Here is a 16,845-nt window from a genome sequence, read left to right on the forward strand (position 1 = left end):
GACAACTTCTTTCATTTTCAATTTTTTGATAGGTCGTTCATGTATCATTTCGTTCCGATATTTTAATGCATGTATCGTAAACTGTATCTTAGCAGAAAATATCGGTATGTATCGGTGTACTGGTATATCGTCCCACCCCTACTATTAAGTATAGGGATATTTTGAGGCTAAGAAAAATCATCCGAGTAACCGCAAAAGTAAGCGAGTACCCGGTTACTAAAAATCGTCCAATTTGACAACACTAGTGTACTGGTGACATGTAAGCAGAGCTGGTAAAATGAAAGTTTGCAACTCTTAAATCCGCATTAACGGTCCAAAGATATTTATTCCTATTTTTAATGCAATATATGCATTTTGTTTGATGTTAACATCCTATTTTGTCGAGTTTTCTGACATATCACAAAGCATTGTGTTTTGTGTCATTCTATTATGACATCATAATAAAAAGTTTTCATTCCTGTTAATGTTTGTTTGACTGCCTCAAACTTCAGTTTATTATCCAGTTTATTATCCAGTAAAATGCATTTTACAAAACAGTCACATTAAAATACATTATTTCCATTAATTTTCCAAATGTATGTAAACAACAGTGATTTCTGTTCACAAATAGTCAATTGCCTTTAGTTTGAACCTTTCTCCTGGAAAAATAAGGCAGGTACCCTATGTTGAAAATGATCTGCATATGCTTAATATGTGCGTCTTTCGTGAAATATTTTTCTCGATGTCCAAAAGGATTGTTTCATTAGTGTTTAAAGCTTCCTTAAAATCCAAGAATAATTATTGGAATAGCAGCAAATGTAAAAACTTGATACATCTTTGTTCCCTTTGTGATACACAGCCATACTTATCTAATATGATGATTACTTTTGATTTAATAGTGGCAAACTGTACTATATAAATTATATTAACTTTATAATTATTGCCTTACCAGTGTAAAATACTTGTTAAACATTCTTTTAATCTACATATATAAGCTTAATTCTTTTGCAGAACTATAAATAATTTATTTCCTAATGATTACCATACTGATTTACAAATATATACGAGATATATGTAAGTTATCCTTTTATTTTTACCATTACCCAGGAGAACAGCCATACAACACATACAACACATATCAGAGTCAGTGTTTGTGGGACTGTGTCATGAAGTGGGGACCTCACAACTGGTGGCCATGAGGAGAGATATGATGGACATCAGGGAGGTGGTGGTAAATCAAGTGATAATAAGTGATAATATCAGTGTGATGTTGAGTGGAAGTTACAGAGAAGGATTCAGACTGAAAGGATCAGATATAGACTATATGGGCTGGCCAGATAATCACCGTGTGATCTGGGAATTATCTCAGTCTCAGTATTACAACACACACAGACAAACACTGATCCTCTGTGACTGTTCTGATAGTCCACCAGGATTCACTTTGTTATATTTACTGTCACCAAGCATGATTAGAGACATTCAGAGAGCTTGTGTTAGAATGAATAACAGACATTATATATCTAGTTCTACATACAGACAGATTTTCTGTTCTGCATCATCATCTACCTCCACTCCACATGGTCCTTGTGCCAGTGTAACACTTAATACATTAGAATATGATCAAGCCTACTGTTTTCTTAGTGATTTTTAGCCCTCCATCTGCCTCCTCATGGATAGACAGATGTCACTCATGGCCCCAGCCTCATGTTGTTGATGATATAGTAAAAAATGGATGTCACTTTGTAGCAATTGGACATAAGCTAGGAAGTCATGAAGACCATGAATGGAGAATTTCTTTCTCCGAAGCAGAACAAAAACTTGTGTATGCTATGAACCACTGTCAGTTCTTAATTTATGGCTTACTTAAATTATTCTTAACAGAAATAATGAACAATGGATTAGATGATGATGATAAATTATTGTGTTCTTATCACATGAAGACAGCAGTTTTCTGGGTGATTCAACAAAATACAATACATCACTGGTGTCCACAAAATCTCCTGGAGGGTTTCTGGGTCTGTTTTAAACTCATTCTTAAATGGGTGTATGAGGGGGTCTGTCCTAACTTTTTCATTCCAGATAACAACATGTTTCTGAGTAAAATTCATGGCGAAAAACAACATCAACTATTTATTAGACTGTATGGGTTCTACGAGAAGGATATAGCATTCCTGCTGCACAGTCCCTCCATTAGGTCTTATATTATAAATGTCCTCCATAACCCCAGACTCTCCATCTGTACAGATGAACATACTGTGATTTCTGAGATTGAGTTTGATAGAAACCTATATGATGAAATACAACGCTATGACACATCATACGAATTGGACATACAAGGCTGTATGAGATATCTACATACAATAGAACAGATGACAGATTTACCCCTCCTCACACAGTATCAAGTTCTAATGCTACAGAAACTTACAGCTGATGTCCTTCAGAGCACTGCTTTTATATTACACATGGAAACTTACACACATAAAAACTAACTGAGGTATAGAGCTGACAAAATCTCCTGTCACATGCTGAAATTAGCAGGCAAGTTTGGTTGTATAATTGACATGCTCTACACAGCCATGTATTATTACAAGACACTTAGATACATGGAAGCTTTATCTATTATAGAGATGATAAAGGTCAAGTTAGCACAGCCATATGTGATGTATAGATATGATGTAGATACAGAGATGTATACTGAGGCTGTAGGGGGACAGTCCTGATCTACAAAGAGGAGACAGGCTGTAGCATGGGATATCAAACTTCATAATAGAACCCATTACATCAGTGAATTGGTACCAGAACAGCAGTCTGCTCTACTGAACTATATACCTGTATTGCTTGTTCCACCCTTGATACTGTTATACATGCTAGAGATCTTGTGCTACAGACATGTAGACACAATGAGAGTACAAACAGCTCTAGATGATCTACAGACCCTAGTTCACTATGATCAGGGACAGCTTATACCTTTTGATCTCAGAGACATATCCTGGCAGATTCTGGGGATCTGTCAAAATGTGACAGGGAACCTCCAGGCTGCTCTATACTCACACCAACAATCTCTCAGGCAAGAACCATTCACCAAAATACAAATAGCTACAGTAATGAGAAAAGAACAGGGAGAGTTCCTTCCATAAGATTACTTAATTAGTAAAAAATGCCAAACATATATGAAAGTTTACCTAATAGGGTTTACATCCTTGTATAAATGTCTCATTTTATAGTCCCTGACTGATTCTTTGATTTAAAACAAGAGGTCCATGGGTATTAATGCTCACCTGAGTCTCCTTATCCCTGCTGTTCTTCAGCAGATTTGCTGATGTATATATCCCCTCTTTATTCCCATGAATACTGTGTCCCCACCTTAATAACCAATTCTGATCCACAAAATATGGAGATGATGTTATATCATTAGGTTTGAAAAGGCTTTGCTGTCATTAAAGAATCTTTCCACTGTATATAAATTTGTGCTTTTTAAAATTTGCCCCCCCCCCCCCCCCCCGCCAAAAAAATTGTAAATTCCAAATAAGTTATTTTCATGAATGAATCCCAATGCTTCTTTTAGGAAGAATGTGCTTTGGCAAATAAAGGAAGAATTTTCACTTGTTTTACCTTTTCAGTCTGTTAGATAATGTAAGTTTAATTTACAATGAAGATTTACAGAGACGGTGAATTCAAGGAAAGAGAAATATTAAAAATAGAGCTGTTTAATGAACCAAAACAGGTCAAGGTCAGATGTTACCGACATTACCTTGTAAACCCTCACTCTGTACATCTACCTTTTATATTGCACTAGTGTTAAATTATTTTGAGACTCACAATTTTGTAACTAGTTGTGGACTAAACTAAGTAAGTTCAGTTTGGTAAGCCATGTTACGCTTTGGTATGAAATTGATTTGACAACATGTATCTACTTGTTCCATGAAATAAACAGGTGATTTACTTCATTGATTAACTGAAGTTTTAAGTAAATAAATAAAAACACAAGCAAATATTTTTATGCCCCTCTCATGAAAGATTTGGGGGTATATAGTGTTTGCCCTGTCCGTCTGTCCATCTGTCTGTTTATCTGTTTGTCTGCAAAAACTTTAACAATGCCAATAACGTTTGATTGGTAGAAGCTATGACCTTTCTTTAGGTACCAACATATTTTACCTCTTGACCTTGGGGTTTGACCCACTTTTGCAAGAATTTACTAAACTTTAACCTTACCTATAACTTTTGGACAGTCGGTGCTAAGGCTTTCATACTTCACATGTATATTCATTGTGGCAAGATCTTTCCATGGATATAAATATTTTTGACATTTTGACCTTGAACTTTGACCTAATTTTTAAAAACTTTAACCTTGAACATAACTTATGAACAGTAAGTACCAGGGCCTTCATGTTTCACAGGAGTATTCTTTGTGACAAGGGCTTCGTTTGGATACCAAAATTTTGACGTTTTGACCTTGGAGTTTGACCTACTTTTGAAAAAACTTTACCCTTGATCATATCTTTTGATAACTTTGTGTTTGGGCTTTCATATTTCATATGGTATATTCAAATAGACAAGTTATTTCTTTGGGTAACAACATTTTGATCTCTTGACCTTGAAGTTTGATTTGCATTTGAGAAACTTTAACCTTCCCAAAAAGCTGTCATACGGGGGCATCAGTGTTTCACAAACACAACTCTTTTCTCCAACAAAATCCATCAGAGTTTGTAAACAATAATGGCTGCCAATGGTTTTCTTCAATCTTATGTTACAGTAAAGACACTTTTGTAAATCTTTATGATATCAATAGTTCAAGTGTCACTTTGACATGATTGTACAAAACATTTAAAAGGTACATTTCCTTTACAAAAATCAATCTTGATTTAATGTAACAGATTTTATTTATTGATTGTGTGCATCAGTAGAATAAAAATATCTGACTGTAGTACACAGAGAGATGTCTTCTCTTTCAATATCACTAGTAACATCTGGAGCCTTCAGATTAAGAGAGGGGCACTGAGATAATGCCAGAAAAACTTAAAATAAAAGGTTTAACACATGTACAGGCAAACACAGATATATGGAAACCTGCCAAGGCTACAAAACTCGGTTACAAACTCAAAAGCTAGCACATAATGGTACAGTAACACAGGACAGATGCATACCAACCTGAGGAATACAGTACAAAGCTCAGTTGGTGACAATTGACAGATAACTAGAGTATTCCAAGGAAGGCATGTGTCTCCTGCTTTGTAGCTTCATTTAAGAAAATGTAAATAACTCTAAGTGTAGTTAGCTATTTATTTACTACTAGTACTACAAGGCATACTTGGATTGTATAAGACTACGACAGATTCTGACAATCAAAAAAAAAATATAATTCTCAACCCCCAGATGAAAAATTAAATTAGAATTATTATAAATAATTATTTATCATTTCACATGTATAAATACATGTTTCAAAGTCTTTACTCCAATTGTCAGTCTAATGATCCATTGTGGGATACTGATCCTGATGTATTTTCATAGCATTTTAAAAATATCAGTTTGTGTGGTAACTAAATATCATACAGTTTCAAAGTACAGAATCATGAGTCAAAAACGTATAAATGCTAATTATCAACACCCCGCCTCTCAAAATTCAAAAGACATCAGTTGAATTAAACTGTCCACAGTATTTTTGCAAAGTAGGTCAAAAGTCAAAGTCAAGTGGATTGTAACCCTGGTATTTTTCATAATGTTTTATGACAATCATTGCACATGCTAAATAGCATGTCAAAAATATACTGTATATTGGTACTATTAACAATTTTGTAAAGTAGGTCAAAGGTCAAGGTCAAGGGTCACAAGGTCAGTAACCATGGCAATGCACAAAAGCCATAGTGCCAAGCAATATATGTGCATAATATTGAGTCCATATCTCTTACAGTTCTTGAGATACAAGGTGTGACAGACGGACGGACAGACAGACAGGGAGACAGCTTGACAAACGCTGGGTAAAGTGATCCCTAAGTGCCCCTCTGCTCAACAAGCGACACAAAAAGACTCTTCTTAAATCTTAGAGACTCTGATATCCACCTGGTAGGTTACAGATCAGTAATACAATTTACCAGATTACTTACATTTACTTTATATACTTACATTATTTCAAATTAAATCTTTGAACAATTATTGATAAATCTAAATTTTATCACCAGCTTAAAGTACTCTCAGTCATACTGATTAACATTGATTTTTTTTTTTTTTTTTTTTTTTTTTTTTTTTTTTTTTTTTTTGCATAGACCCTAAGGTCCATGCATAAAATAAATATATGTATCATGTATTGCAGGCAGAAACCTTAGGATGAAATGTGAAGATAATGAACAGTAACCAAGCTCAAAAGATCATTAAAACAATAAAAATTGGGAGCAGAACAAACATAGACCTCTAAAGATATAACGTGGGATCTGGTGCCATAAAGGAATAAGCATCCCATGTCGATCGGTCACACTTGCCATGTGCTCCTTGTCATGATCAGACAAATGAAAAGATCTGTAGCCAATTCAGCGAGAAAATAATGGTCTAACAATTTGTATGAAAAGACAATTAACTTAACCTTCAAGTCAAGTAAATTTTACTTTTAGTCGGCAAGCTTGCGGTATATTTTATACAGTATAACAGATAAACATGAGCTGTGATAGCTCTTTAACTGACTTTAATCTTCAAGTTATTTTACTCGATCAATCTTAAATATAATTTTGTACTTGTTCATGTTGATTGATTATGGTTTTCAATATCTAATGTATTAATGTACTGGTATATCCAAGATTGAATTAATCTTATTTGAAAGATAGTATGAATTCCCAGCATCTGTTTTTGCATCAGTGTTTCTTGGATAATATGAAAGAATGACCTCCTTTTGATTAAAAAATCAAGGCTTCAAGGAATAAATAACTGTTGCCAAAATCAATAGATCCAGACCATATATTTTTACAGCTTCAGCCATTAGAAATTCACATATAAAATTACCATGAAGCATTTTGGATTACATGTTTGACAATAAATAAAATCTATTTAACAACACATACTGAGTATTTTCATCAGAACCAAGAATCAAGAACAGCAACTTGTGTAAAATATACCCAGTACTTTACTATAGAGGATCTGCTGATTAACAGTTATACAGGAGTCAGATCTAGTACAACCTTCTCACTCTATCAGAATAAACTCACTGTACCCATGTCATTATTTTGTTTCCTGTTGTGATGTAGAGACTATAAGTTATACTGAAAGATCAACACACAGTAGATAGTATTGAAGATAAAATCAATAGTACTGTATATAGCTGTATAAATGTGTAGTACTGTATAATTGTATAACTGTGTAGTACTGTATAATTGTATAACTGTGTAGTACTGTATAATTGTATAACTGTGTAGTACTGTATAATTGTATAACTGTGTAGTTCTGTATAATTGTATATCTGTGTAGTACTGTATAATTGTATAACTGTGTAGTACTGTATAATTGAATAACTGTTAACTGTGTAGTACTGTATAATTATATAACTGTGTTGTACTGTATAACTGTGTTAATTGTATAACTGTATTATACTGTATAAATGACAATTATACTGTGTGGTATTGTGTTGGCTAATACAAGGACCTACACACAGTATTTGTCTTCATATAAATATAAATGGGTAAAATCCCACATTCCTATCTTGTCATCTTGTACTATAAACATTCTTTACACAGGACTTTAGCCCTCAGGGTTTTTACTTGTAATGAAGTTTTTGGAAATAAAATTTTTTTAATAAAAATTTTATTGTAGCATTTCGTCTTCTGGAAATCCATTTTTTAAATGCCTGTATAATGGACGTTAAATGACTCTTTATGATAAATGTACATGTATGTGTAGTTCAGTGCTCATTACGATTTCCAGTTGTTCTACATATAACACTCTCTAACTTTTTCACTCTGAATCACTATTCGTCATCGACACAACAATTATTATAACGACAATTACAACGACAGTAGGTAAGATGGAGAAGCAGATATTTTTTTCTTCCTCGCAGCACACTGATTTTTTTTTTGTTTTGCCTCCTCTAGCTGTTGAGTCCCACTCTGGACGTCTTCCACTGCTAGTTCTACGTGTTTCTCAATATTATGTATCATTTTACCCTGATCTTGTAACAGTCCGTGCATCTCTTTAACAACATGTTGAACTCATGAATCTGACTCTCAAGGTCACAGAAAGGCTAAATCAGATGCTATGGGAAAGGACAGTTTATTCATGCTCCAAGAATGCTAGACAAGAAGCTCCTAGCACATTTCGCTGTTAGGACATGTCACGCTTGCCCTCCTCAGAATAGGCGGACTCAGCCACAGTTGGAACAAATGGCGTGTTTTACAAAGACAACTATTAACATTTAAGTCATTTTATGTGTTCAATCTAAAACTTAATTTTGTATTTCTTTCTATCTGATTGATAACAGTGATTTTAGATACCTTATATATTAATGTGCTGGGTTATCCAAACTTGTATTAAACTTATTTCAAAGATATTACAGAGCATCAATGGAGTGCTTCCTGGATGATATGAATGAATGAACTCTTTTTGATCAACAGTCAAGGCTACAAGCAATAAATAATTGTTGCCAAAATCAACATTTCAAGACCATTTATAATTACAGCTTTAGCCATAAAAAATTCATATATTATAATGAAATATTCAGATTACATGTTTCAAGATAAATGATATCTATTTAACACATACTTAGTATTTTTATCAGAGCCCAGATTCAAGGAGAGCAACTTGTGTAAAATAATCTGGTATATTACTATAAACCATCTGCTGACTGGTCGTTTATACAGGGGTCAGACATAGCATAACCTTATTTATCAGAATTAACTCATTGTACTCATGCCAGTATCTTGTTTCCTGTTGTGATTATCCTGGTGTGTGTAGTGACAAGTTATACTATAAGTTATACAGATAGATCAACACATAGTATTGAAAACAAAATCAATAGTTCTGCATAACTGTGTAGTACTGTATAACTGTATAGTACTGTATAATTGTATAACTGTTTTGTATAATTGTATAACTGTGTAGTACTGTATAATTATATAAATGTAGAGTACTGTATAACTGTACAACTGTGTATTACTGTATAACTGTATAGTATTGTGTAACTGTATAAATGGAAAGTACTGTAAAACTCTATATCTCACTCTGTGTCATTCTGTGTAGTAGTATTGCAGTGACTGTACAAGGACATTATACACAACTACACAGTATTTGTCTTTATATCAATATAAGTGGGTAAAATCCCTGTCTTGTCACCTTGCTGTACACATTCTTTACACACGTCTTTTGCCTTCAGAGTCTAGTTGTATAGTGAAGTTTTTGAAAATAAAACTTACTTTTTTTAAAAATTTTATTATATCATTTTGTCATCTGAACAGCAACTTTCTAAATACAAGTGTGATGAACATTAATAATCTTTGATCATCTCCAATTTATAAACCTATGTGTTAAAAACCAAAACAGAAATAGTACAAAAACATCACTTTTATTCTGAAACAAAACAAATATTTCAGAATTCATACAAACATCATCAATAGAAACATTGGGTACATGATTTAAATGCCCTCAGATATAAATAGTCAGTTGCATATGTGTTAGTTGTACACATCTCAAACCTTGATATAAAAAGAAAATTTCAATATCCCCTACCTCATGTATCAATATGCTTAATATAAGGCCTAAGGACTCTGTTATTTTTTTGGGAAAAAGGTAATGTGTCAGAGAGGCAACCAAGACTCTATATGTAAAGTACATGATCTGCTTCAATAAAAACTCTACAGAAATCTGGATAGTTCTATAATTATTTGGCAATCTAAATTATTTTAAAATAGTGTTGATATTTAATTTATATGAAAAATTTAAAATTATCTTTAAATTCTTTTTTAATTGGTACAGATTATGTTTCTTATATATGATATGATTTATATCCTTCATCAAATGACAAATATAACAATGTTCTTAAGGTTGTTCAATTAGATTTTTTTTTTTGCGAAAAGCATGGAAAAGTCATAAAATTATTAATTATGCATTAATATAGACTGTACATAAAATAATGCTCCACAAAGTAATATTTAGTCTTCTTATGTGGAACATAACTTTTGACAAGTGGATGATCTGGGTTTATCCCCACAATACAATGTCATAAAGGAACATATTCTCTCACAATTATTCCATAAGAGATTAGGCTCAGATCACAAAGACTTGAGTGTTTTGACCTATACACCAGTGTTTAGGTCTATCCCTCTCATCATGACAATATGTTTATATGTCTACACATCACATAGAAGTCAGACACACACATTATAAGTCTACACATCACATAGAAGTCAAACACACACATCATAAGTCTACACATCACATAGAAGTCAAACACACACATCATAAGTCTACACATCACATAGAAGTCAGACACACACACATCATAAGTCTACACATCACATAGAAGTCAAACACACATTATAAGTCTACACATCACATAGAAGTCAGACACACATTATAAGTCTACACATCACATAGAAGTCAGACACACATTATAAGTCTACACATCACATAGAAGTCAAACACATATTATAAGTCTACACATCACATAGAAGTCAGACACACATTATAAGTCTACACATCACATAGAAGTCAGACGCAGGCATTGACAAGACCAGCAGTGAGTTATCTCCCCATAATCTATGTCTGAATCTGTCCCATTACTTTAACATCGGGGGCAACCTGTTAAAAGGCAAAGGTTTATAGAATTATATGTACTTCTCAAGACATGACATAGTTCAGGTTACAGAAATAATCCATTTCAGACTCCAGTGAAGTCTTCCAGGACATGCTCTGATGTTTATCACAAGACTGTAATTCAATTCTTCAATTTATAAACTTTTTTAAGCATAGCAAATTTTAGCAATTAAAAATCCTGTATAAATATAAATTATTTATATGAATGCTTCACTAATCATGAAGGACTAGTACTACATGTATGTTATACTGATGGCAGTATCTGTTGTTTAAAATGTTAATTTGATACTTCAGAGTAAAAAATTAAATATCAATTTGCTTTTGAAATCTTGTTTATCTCTTTGGTTGTATGTTTAATGTGCTAAGCATAAATATTTTTTAATTTGTCCTATATCTAATGTCCTATTTTGCAATTAATTTTTTTTATAAAGATCACAATGCAAAACTACAAAAAATCAGTCATTATGCAGTAGTAGTACACTTGTAAAGCACATACCACAAATTCACAGTTGGTGGCACCAACAATGCTGGCTACATCTTCGTTTTCTGCAATCTCCGTTAAAATCAGTCCCTTCTCCATGTCCACGTCAAACACACACTGAAATATATATTATTATTATCATACACAACTACAATAATGATGATCTCTCACTTTTTAACACAGTATCTCTGGTTACAGATTTACATTGACTACATCAGTGTTTACCCTACCTTGTCTGTGATGATCATATCCACACAGTTTTTACCCGTCAGTGGCAGATCACAGCTGATAACTATCTTACTGTTTCCTTTCTGAAATATATAAACACTTATTAACTTATACTGAAATTTAATCAAACTATAAACTTATTTATAAGGTTTTGATTTAGCAAATGCAAGTCGGACTATTTTACAACCTTGTCCTGGTGCTCCATGGTTACAATAACCTTAGTTTTGTGACTGGACACCAGATCCATAGCTCCGCCCATTCCCTTAACCAACCGGCCCTAAAAACCAGGCATCACAGATTAGTGATTAGTAAAACAAGGCAAACAGTTCATTAAGTAAGTCTGTAACACACAGATTACACATCAGAATTGAATTATAATATGAGAAACTGGTTAAATCAAAAAATTAATTTTCTTCAAACTGAGAACATAGAGTCTTGAAAAGTGATTATCAAATTAAAAGTTAACTTCCTGATGCACACTCTCTAGCTTACCGGAATCATCCAGTTGGCCAGATCTCCATAACGAGAAACTTGTAATGCCCCAAGTATGGTCAGGTTTATGTGTCCTCTGCAAAAACAATATTAGTCGCATGATTCAGCAGAATTCAGTTTTTTGTTCAATTTAAGGTTTACAACTTTTCACAGATCTCAGAAAAAACTTCCACCTTAGGGATTCTCTGTGAGGTCATCAAATATTTTCCCCTCATTTTGTACCAAAGAAAAAAGAAACAGTATTCCAGTGAAATAAAGTACATAATGTAACGTGTTTAGATATTCGATTTAAAATTTATTTTAAACGTTATTTCTAAATCAAATTTAAAAGTAAAATAAATGTAAACATCAACATATTAAATTGATGGAATTAAGAATAATTTTCAAATTTATTCACTTTCTAAGACAATGTGTTATCCAACGTATCATTACTCTAGTAGCATTTATCTCAAAGTGTACTTCAGAATAACTTTTATTGAAATCAGCTTAATAAAAGTAAATTGAAAATGGTTTTGAACAATGATATATAAGGAATGAAACCTCTTTTCAATGTATAGACCTTGATCTTAAGGTCACTGATCTTGATTTAAGGACGTTCGATCCTGAGCTTTTGAGCAGATTTTGGTCTGGAGCTTTATTTCTAAAATTCTGCATTATTTTTAAGTTCTAACATTAAATCTGGATTCTACAATGCAAATTATACTATATCCAATGAAAAAAACGCGATTAAATTCCATTCAAATAGGATTAAGCCAGGAACTATATTTTGTGGCGGAAGATTTTTTAGAAGAAAATGATCATTTTTTCCCTTTTGAAATATATACAGTACTGTTAAGTTTAGATTCCTATTTTTCCATGCTGGTTGCACACAGAGCTATTTTGTGCATTGAAATGTTTAATGCTGGTTCTAAAATATTAATTAAATCAGTTTTTGTGAATTCTATCATCATATTGTGACAAATATAGAAAATATATTCTGAAACTCCAGGAAAAAATTGAGCCAATTTTATCACAAAATTTACAGTTTTTTAGTAATATCTAAAAAATAACATCATAGTCCTCCTCTTTTGATTTTCTTTTCTGAATATATAAGATAACTCTGATCAATCTACTTAGATTCAGCAAAAGTTTAAGACTTTAAAATATTTTTCTTGCTTGTTAAATTTTTAATGCCCGAAAAATGACATTTTGTGAGTGCAGAAAGGTCAAATAATTGATTATGCGAAGCAATTTGAAAATTTTTCTTTGTCACAATTTTAATGTGTCTTTTTTAAGAGAGAATAATAGCATACTTTGTCCCATGATTTATTTGTATAAAAAATATTGGAGGGAAAACGTCGAAGATGTTATTTTTGATTAAGACACAAATTCAGTGCAAAAAGGTCATTTTAAATGTACTGTAGCGCCAAAAGAAGCATATTGACCCCCATATTTTGTTTTGATTTTTAAATAAGCTATGTGTGTACAAGCTAAAAATATACTTGACAAAAAAAGTTTAAGACTTTAAATATCAGGATCCAATGTCGTTAAATAATAAACAAACCCTCTAATCATAGCGAAGGAGTCGTCACTGGAGAAAAAAGAGCTCCCTGGGATGTTGGTGACGGTCTGTTTACCTGCGTTGATCAGATCTGGGTCAACCTCACTAGGTAATGGGTACGGACCCTGTAATGTTACATGTACAACAAAACATTATTTCCTTTGGTTAAACAATGTGACAGTAAAGTAATGCAATATGAAATCAATATTAAGCCACAATTATCTCAGTTTAAAATTCTATACGAATTTATAGTTACTGTTATTTACTGTGATTAAAATCTTCAATAATCTTCAATAATCAAGTTAATTAAAACACTAACCAATCCCATGATTCCATTTTCACTCTGTAGATGGACGGTCATTCCTGGCGGGATATAATTACTGGCCAACATTGGCATTCCAATACCCAGATTGGCTGAAATTATTTGACCAGAAATATAAACAACATTTAGATTAGCTAAAATTATTTGGCAGAATAAACCCATATTATTAAGATTTGCTGAAACTGTACAACATATCAACAGCTTCATCCCATGCTATTCTGTTATTCAATGATTCTTCATATACTGTGATCAATGTAATCTTTACATATCTAACTTTCTCTCTACCATATATTCCATCATGGAACTCCAGTGCTGCCCGCTTTATGATTCTGTTCCTCATTTCTGCAGCCTTGTCATTAGTCTCTGGTTCCTCGTTGCCTTCCGTCCGTGTTGTCAGTCTCTGTAAGTAAGATAATTCAGTTAGAAATGGGGATATTTATTTACAAGCAGAGGATTTCTACTTTAGAATTTATATCGTTTAGATTGTATACAGGCACTTCTTCAATGTGCATAAATGTGATAATCCCTTCAATGGGTATATAAATTTGGCTCATATTGTAAATTATTACAATAATTATTGTAACCTGTTTTTGCGTTTGTTTTGATTTCACAGTAAAACACTCTTATCGTAAAGTGCTAAGCATAAACCGACCCAAACCAGGTTATACTCGAATAATTTGGCCAAGAATTAGAGTTATTCCTTATAATTTAATTTTAATATCATTAAACAACTGTGCATGTAGAATTTCATTGCTTTTTATTAGTTCAAATTATGCCGCTCAATAATACAACTGTAGCAACGGCAGTTAGGGGATCTAGAAACTGAAACATAGGCCTAGCAGCCATGTTGTTGTTTTCATGTGGTAAGATCGAGTTAATGTTTGAAGTTAAAGTTATTAAATGTGTCATTTTCCATGAATCCCGAGGACTGGAAATGAGAGGATTGTATGGATACAGATGATTCAGCTGGTTGGCAGGGGGGTGTGTCCCCATAAAAAAAACCCAGGTTATACAGATTTAACCTGTGTTCCTTTTCGGATATTAACTAATCAGAGGCTAGAATACAAACAGAATTAAATTATTTTACACAAATTACCTCTATTTACTGTATATCTGTCCTTTTCTATCCTTTTTATTTTACACAAATTAACTCCATCCTCTTTTACCTGTTTATTTTGCCTCTATCATCTTTTTACTCTTTTTACTGTTTATTTTTACCTCTGTCCTCTTTTTACAGTTTATTTTTACCTCTATCCTCTTTTTACTGTTTTTACTTCTATCCTCTTTTTACTGTTTATTTTTACCTCTATCCTCTTTTTACAGTTTATTTTTATCTCTATCTTCATTTTACAGTTTTTACCTCTATCCTCCTTATACTGTTTATTTTTATTTCTATCCTCTCTTTACTGTATATTTTAACCTCTATCCACTTTTTACTGTATATTTTAACCTCTATCCACTTTTTACTGTTAATTTTTACCTTTATCCTCATTTTACAGTATATTTTACCTCTATCCACTTTTTACTGTTAATTTTTACCTTTATCCTCTTTTTACTGTATATTTTTACCTTTCTCCTCTTTCTAATGTTTATTTTTACCTGAGTCTATTCTCTTTTCACTGTTTATTTTTACCTCTTTCCTCTTTTTACTGTTTATTTTCACCTCTGTCCTATTTTTACTGTGTATTTTTACCTTTACAATATTTTTACTGTTTATTTTTACCTCTATCATATTTTTACTGTTTATTTTTACCTCTATATCCTCTTTTTACTGTTTATTTTTACCTCTACCCTCTTTTTACTGTATATTTTTACCTCTATCCTCTTTTACTGTATATTTTTACCTCTATCCTCTTTTACTGTATATTTTTACCTCTATCCTCTCTTTACTGTTTATTTATACTTCTATCCTCTTTTTACTGTTTATTTATACTTCTATATTCTTTTTACAGTTTATTTATAATTCTATCCTCTTTTTACTGTTTATTTTTACCTCTATCCTCTCTTTACTGTTTATTTATACCTCTATCCTTTTTTCGTAGCTGGGTCCTTTGATGACTCTCTGTACGTACACATGTGGAACGTGGACGTCCTCTGGTGGAATTTCTCCGACTTCCACGATCTCCTCCACTTCTGCAATTGTGATCCGCCCAGCCTTACACATCGGGGGATTAAAGTTACGAGCTGTCTTTCTAAAACAAAAAAATTAGCTTACTTAAACACATTCCCCTACCTTTCAAATTAAGAACCTTTCAACAAGAAAAACAGGTTCATTTATATCACTAGCTTACCAGTGGAAAAGGCACTACTAAGTAATGGTATCAATTCATCTGTTTTCATTTTCAGAGTTTCCATCTTTGAAATAAGACATAAATAAAAGTAGGTGTCTTGTTTATTGTTGAGAATATTTTTTTCTTTATGGCATTTATTTAAGACATGTCCTGGATACCCATCTTGTTCACTTTCACCTACTCTAAGAAGAGGTAACAAATTTTATCCCAGTATATCAGTAACTATATTTGTTAAGTTCAATGGAAATTCATATCTTGTCATCTTAGATGAAGTTTCTGATCGTGTCTGCTTCTGTCTAGAAAACAAGAACATATTGTTTGAATGCCTTGTATCATCAAAGCAGATATAAAGTTGACATTGCCTTACTTGTCTTCCCCTCATGTCCTGAAATTGTTACCTCACATGAGAGTGTTATTTTCTTTGTTAGCTTTATACTCAACTAATCTACAAGGTAAGGCTGCCTATTTTGTGTGCCTTGACCTACTGCCCTAATGTTCGTCTCCTTAAGCATACTTTCATAAATGAAATAGGGTTGTATAGTGTTTTGACCTATTGTAAACTTGTAGTGCCTCTGTGTGACTTGTCCTACTGTCTAGTGTCTTGGCCTATCTTTAAGGTGGAGTTGCCATTATTGTATCTTAACATACTGTCTAGTGTCTTGACCTATATATTTAAGGTGGAGTTGCCTTTGTATACCTACTAACCTAATGGTGAGGTTTCCCACTT

The 16,845-nt window shown here is 32.7% G+C and overlaps 1 protein-coding gene and 1 pseudogene across 8 annotated transcripts in view; one reads left to right on the forward strand and one right to left on the reverse strand.

Moving 5' to 3' along the window:
* The window catches only part of LOC133175071 (succinyl-CoA:3-ketoacid coenzyme A transferase 1, mitochondrial-like), an 86,459-nt gene that overhangs the window by 33,026 nt on the left and 36,588 nt on the right, over positions 1-16,845 (reverse strand). For 2 of the 8 annotated variants that reach the window (XM_061310190.1, XM_061310191.1), the window contains exons 7-14: positions 15,851-16,019; positions 14,113-14,227; positions 13,825-13,919; positions 13,509-13,630; positions 11,966-12,041; positions 11,661-11,750; positions 11,476-11,556; positions 11,261-11,362 (exon numbers count right to left, since the gene is read on the reverse strand). The exons of 1 other annotated variant lie outside the window; for it this stretch is intronic. In XM_061310190.1, the coding sequence (XP_061166174.1) occupies positions 11,261-11,362; positions 11,476-11,556; positions 11,661-11,750; positions 11,966-12,041; positions 13,509-13,630; positions 13,825-13,919; positions 14,113-14,227; positions 15,851-16,019 (850 nt within the window). Of the gene's footprint in view, positions 1-9,498; positions 10,750-11,260; positions 11,363-11,475; positions 11,557-11,660; positions 11,751-11,965; positions 12,042-13,508; positions 13,631-13,824; positions 13,920-14,112; positions 14,228-15,850; positions 16,020-16,845 lie in introns of those variants that run through there. 5 more of the 8 variants (XM_061310187.1, XM_061310195.1, XM_061310193.1 and 2 more) reach the window with 5 other exon arrangements.
* LOC133175080 (uncharacterized) lies at positions 1,103-3,158 on the forward strand (annotated as a pseudogene).

This window comes from Saccostrea echinata, unplaced genomic scaffold (genome assembly GCF_033153115.1).
Source record: "Saccostrea echinata isolate AGI-Se365-2 ecotype Australia unplaced genomic scaffold, CSIRO_AGI_Sech_v1 ptg000060l, whole genome shotgun sequence".
In the NCBI taxonomy this organism is placed as follows: Eukaryota; Metazoa; Mollusca; class Bivalvia; order Ostreida; family Ostreidae; genus Saccostrea; species Saccostrea echinata.